We start from the raw sequence: 5659 nt of genomic DNA on the forward strand, positions 1-5659 counted from the left end.
ATTAATTCTCTGTACTGAAACATAGAACTTCAATTTCATGTGGCACTTTAACAAGCATTTTGAAGTTTTATCCGTCTATTTCAGAGATATCTAAATACAGTTCTTACATCTCTTAGTTGATAACAATGGAAAATGCAATGTGTCAGGCCTTGATTCTTTGTCTCGATTTACCCATATTAGTGCATTATATGAAATAACTGTCTGATTAAAATGTCAATAATAGCTATTGTTTGCAAAGAGATGATCCTAATTTCAACAGCACATGAATTGCAAAAACACACAGACTGTATTGCAATTTACAATATAAAACAGAAGAAGTCTTATGCTACTTTGAAGATTTAAGGTAAAAGATTAATAAATAAATAAACTGCATTAATTAGGTTAAAAAAAATACAAAATATTTACTATTTAATTTTAATTTAACTATTTAATTATATATATATATTGTAACATTTTACAGCTACTACTAATAAGAATGAGATTATAAGAAATTAAGATAGAAAATATTTTTAAATTGGCCAAAATAAAAATAAAAAACTCACGTTGAACCTGACGCCACAGAACGTCATCACGCATTGGGTCAACGTCACCAGACCGGAAGTGAGCGGAGAGGAGGGAGCGAGGAATCACAACAGAGCAGCAGCGGCGTTGACACTTGTGTTTTGAGCCACGGAAACACGCTGTTGGTTTCTTTCTTTCGCCACCGAGAACGGACATGTCACGAAAACCCAAAGATGAATACTACCGTTTCTTTACCGTTACCGACCCACGCACACACGAGAAGGGACACACCGAGTACAAAGTGACAGCGAGGGTTGGTTTACACTCTTTATCTCTCTTTAGCTGACGTTACCATACTTACGTTGTCACTTATACATCATAATTAAGCTCATGTTCATGTGGTTTGTCTTCGTGTTTTGTTTCTCTTAAAAACACAAACATTGTCTCGCGTGTCGTGCTCTTCAGTCAGACTTTGTGCTGTTATTCGTTTACAACACAATGAAGGGAGTAACATCAGTAGCGTTACTAGTCATGAAGAAACAAAGGCTCTGCAGGCAGAGAGATGAACACACAACGAGCCTATTATTTGAGGCGGTGTAGCAGGGGCGAACTTGTGATTCAGTTCATGTGTTTCAGCCCAGCATGACCACACTAATGCCCCGTGGCCTGCACAGGCGTGCACTGTGTGAAGACCATCAACATGAAGACCATATCTTCATAGACCTGAGCCTTTATCACCCTCCCTTCTATTAATACACAAACATACTGAGACAGAACAACTGACCCATGACTTTTTGAAACTTGATGTTCAACATGTAGTTTAATGAAAACAACCTCTGTCCTCTGTCCTCTGTAGTTTGTGTCCAAGCGTCATCCGGAAGACGTGAAGGAGGTGGTGGTGTGGAGGAGGTTCTCCGAGCTGAAGAAGCTCCACGGGGAGCTGGCCTACACTCACAGGAACCTGTTCAGACGACAGGAGGAGTTTCCGTCTTTTCCCCGCGCGCAAGTGTTTGGTACGGGGGGGGCGAAGATGGCGGTACATTGTAGATGCTCCCAATTCCAGCATGGTGGCCAAGTGCTGACACTAACTGGGTTGTTAAATATCAGAAATAACTCATCACACGCTACACACGTTGTCACACTGTCAGAGATAATGATTCAACTCAACTGTCTGCATTTTTCTCAGCAATTGTCCTGTTAAGTGTCCTCTCAGTCATTTCTGGTGAGGACTTACTTTGGCAGTTTTTAGCGTTTCGGCATGACTCTTGTGACATTTCCCCTCGGCCTATTACCTCATTCTTTTGAGGGGGGAGTTACCGGTTCAAAACTGCAAAGGCAGCAACACAGTTGAGTCAAATACCAAGAGGCAGTGACCTGTTATTGTGAGTTTTGAGCTGCTGTGCTGTATTGGTTGAAAGCACCATGGCAAACCCTCGCCAATATCTCACTTGAGGGGATATTTCCTGAACAACACTGTGAACTCCAGCCTGACAAATGACAATCAATTTGAATAAACGCATCTAAAAGTCTCCCCCAAAAACAAACATTGTAAGGTTGACCAGTTTATCTTCCACCCATTGTGTTTCCCATGAAATATAAAGTCCTAGCATCCACATCCACATCCTTAAATGTTCTGCCTCTGTTTCAGGGAGGTTTGAGGAGGCCGTGATTGAAGAGAGGAGGAATGCTACCGAGGCCATGTTTCTGTTTACTACCAACATACCAGCACTCTACAACAGTCCACAGCTCAAGGACTTCTTCAGGGTGAGACACACCCACAGAAAGTGAAACACGAAACAAATGCCAGACCAAGAGTCCTAGCGTTACTCGATTCCTTTTCTTTTCTTCCATCCACCTCCCTCTCTCGCTCTCTTCCTACATCTACCACGTTCTCCTCTCTCTCCCCCTCCCCGCTCTCAGGGTGGTGAAGTCACGAGGCCTCTGGACGCCCCCCCTCTGTCCTCTGCCGGGCCTCTGCCTCCCCCGCTCATCCCCCTCCCCAAGCGGAGGGACTCGGACTGTGAACCAGCGGAGGAGGAGGAGGGGAGGGAGGCTCCCACCTTACCCCAGGACCTGGGCACCAACCTGGGCTTAGACGTGGGAGAAACGGAGGTGGCGGCTGAGGCTTACAGCGAGATGGGAGGCTCTCCGCGAGGAGAAGAAGAAGAAGAAGAAGAAGAAAAAGAAGAAGAAGAGGAGGAGGAGGAGCTTAGCGATGCAGAGCTGGATGACAGAGGTACGGAGGAGACAAAAAAGAAACAGCCAACATTTAACAATGATGTGTACTTTTCTTCACTTATTAATCTTGTTTTTACCATTTGGTCCATGTTTCCACCTCCAGTTCCGTCTCCTTACCAATGCCCAGCCAGAGACCGCCAATCACAGGAGTCCCAGGAAGAATTTGATTCACTGTTTGACTCTGGGGCAGAAGAGCAAGTCCCATCCCCAAAAGAGGAAGGTCCACCTCCTCTGACCGATAATGACTTGGCTGTCTTTGATCCCTGCTACAAACAAGGTGAATGGATAAACATAACACAATACCTCGACTTCAACTAGCCATTTTTGTCTTTATCTGCCAATTCTTTTTAATCTAGCTAGAATGTGTCTCAAATTGGGAAAAGTGTAGACGATCATTTTCCAGCAAATACGTACGCGTAAGAAGCTGGAACCAAACAATCTAAATCACCCCCCCCAGTGACTCTTTAGATAGTGATATTTTTTTTTTAAACCACAGTTTTTGCTCTGCATTTCTATACTAGTTAATAACTTCTTCTGCTCTTCGTTTCTCTGTTGCAGATAAATCCATTTCCTCCAGTGACCACTCAGAATTGTTCTCGCTGCCGCCCACCAGTCTGGACGGAGCGGACGTGGGTTACTTAAACCAAGCTGCCGCTGAGCTGACAGCTGCAATGGAGAGGGAGAAGGAGGGAGAGTTTAGTTCTGCCATTCGTGCATACAGGACGGCGGTAGATATCCTGATCACTGGAGTACAGGGTGAGGAGATAGGGTGGTGCTTAAGTATTCAGTTCAGTTTCACAAGACACACTTGCTAACGGAAAGGAAAAAAAGGTAAACTGAGCGATGAATACAACGCTGGAGCACTTTCACAGTCCAATTCACCCATTTCAATATGGTCCTTTACCTGAATGCACTCTGTCATGCCCATTCCTGCATGAGGCACGAGGCCAGCTTTGTGTGCTAATAAGCTAATCACATAGTGCATTTAACTCTTACATCTTGTATACCTTATTTATTCTGCGCTACACACTCTGATGTGCGGCTCACACGCCACCACACTGGCAAAGGCAATGTACACAGCTGATACACACGCATGAGCGCACGCGGGCCGGAGGACACCGCACAGCAGAGCATGTGCAGCAAGTGACCTCATCGTAAAATCAACACTGCTATTTCGTTCTAGTATTTACTGTCCTGCTTCTGCAAAGATGAAATGTTTGTTGCCTTGCTGTTAATCTAGTTTGTCACTAATAGATAACTTATTCATTCGATTGTCTCTAGTGGTCTTTGCGCTCTATGGGTAGCGTGGCCGAGCGGTCTAAGGCGCTGGATTAAGGCTCCAGTCTCCTCGGAGGCGTGGGTTCGAATCCCACCGCTGCCAATGGATTTTTGCAGCTCTAGGGTGCTTTCTGAGCAGCTGGATCCAAAGCTGAAGGATTTATACTGATTATGTTAAAGCCCAACACAACATGTCATTTCCAACTTCTGATTTGTGATTGAAAAATGCAGATCATGGTGTATGTAAGTACTATGTCAAAGGCACACGGGCAGTGTGTAAATATGAGAGACAGGTTTTGATTTTATTCTATTCTATCTCTGAAAGACACAAAAGTAATGAATTATGTGCAGTTAAACAGTGCAACTAAAAAGTAAAGCCAAAAATAATATAATTTATTATTATATTTGATAGTCGTGATAAATAAATACAAAGGGACGAAAGTACTTGATACTTTAGTCAGTCAGTCACAGATCTAAATTAGCTTCCCAGACTAACATAAGTATGTGTGTACTGTGCTAACATGTGACGGCCCTCTAATGGGTAATCTATGGATACTTTGTGCCTTCCACATGTGTCCCAGATCTATTTTCGGGCCGGTGGAAACATTGACCCGCCTTCCCCCACGAGTTGTATGACAGCGAATTTATTGTGGTGTTGAAGTAGCGTGGCCGAGTGGTCCAAAGCGCTGGATCACGGTGTAAAGTCTTTTTCGGGGGCATGAGTTTGAATCCCACTGTGCCAGGAAACTATTTCAGTGCACACATCCTTGATGGATTGCTTTTTTTTTTTTCAAGCACTGCTGTTTAAATTGTTAGATAACAACCAGTTTTTGCTTTTGAAGCGTCAGGTTTAGGGAAGATTTTGACATACTCTTTGCTAATAATCCCCCTCGTCTTCCTGTCTGTGTGTCTGTCTGTCTGTCCAGGAGACCAAGATCCGATACGCAGGGAGTCCGTGATGAGGAGGACGGCCCAGTATTTAAAGCACACGGAGATGTTGGTCGACAGGCACTCCTCGCCCACACACACCCACACGCCTACACACACACATACACAGGACCCTTAGATGCACACACGCACGTTTTTGTACACACTGTTCACACACATGAAGACAGCTCAAAGACAAAGAAGCTCAGGGTTGTGACATACCAACACACACACACACACACACACACACACACACACATAGACACACACTCCTGAGGTACACACTACACAGCAGACTGCTACTTCAGTTGCCTTCGTGTAGTGAAAATTGTGTGATTTGCTCAAATATAAATATAAAGAAACTGTAAATGTAAATGGCTAAATAATCCTTCATCTCTTTCTCTTGTTTGATTCTTACCCTCCTTTTATAATGTTTTCTTGTTAAATACAGTTTGCTTTTTGCACAAACAATGTTCTGATTAATAAATATGATTTTAATTTAAGTCTGTAATATTTTCTGTTTTCTTGGGGGAAGGTGTAGAAGGGGCGGGCAGTTCGCTGCGAGACCTTGACATTACATCATCAGATGGTCAAAATAAGTGTCGAATGTTTCTGTAGTTCACAGCGGTTGCTCAACCGGAGCAGAAGAGTTGCAGGTTTGCAGTAGCGAGGCGGTACCTCCGAGAGGCGCTGTTGGATGTTAGATCGCATCAAT

The 5659-nt window shown here is 43.9% G+C and overlaps 1 protein-coding gene across 1 annotated transcript; it reads left to right on the forward strand.

Moving 5' to 3' along the window:
- Nucleotides 1-624: 624 nt before the first annotated feature.
- On the forward strand, nt 625-5441 carry snx15 (sorting nexin 15). The gene is made up of 7 exons (XM_079184443.1): nt 625-814; nt 1358-1514; nt 2150-2265; nt 2422-2737; nt 2843-3016; nt 3298-3495; nt 4944-5441. The coding sequence occupies exons 1-7, from the start codon at nt 716-718 to the stop codon at nt 5081-5083; spliced, it is 1200 nt and encodes a 399-aa protein (XP_079040569.1). The 5' UTR covers nt 625-715; the 3' UTR covers nt 5084-5441.
- The last annotated feature ends 218 nt before the right edge of the window (nt 5442-5659 follow it).

This window comes from Pholis gunnellus (assembly GCF_910591455.1).
Source record: "Pholis gunnellus genome assembly, chromosome: 23".
Classification (NCBI taxonomy): domain Eukaryota; kingdom Metazoa; phylum Chordata; class Actinopteri; order Perciformes; family Pholidae; genus Pholis; species Pholis gunnellus.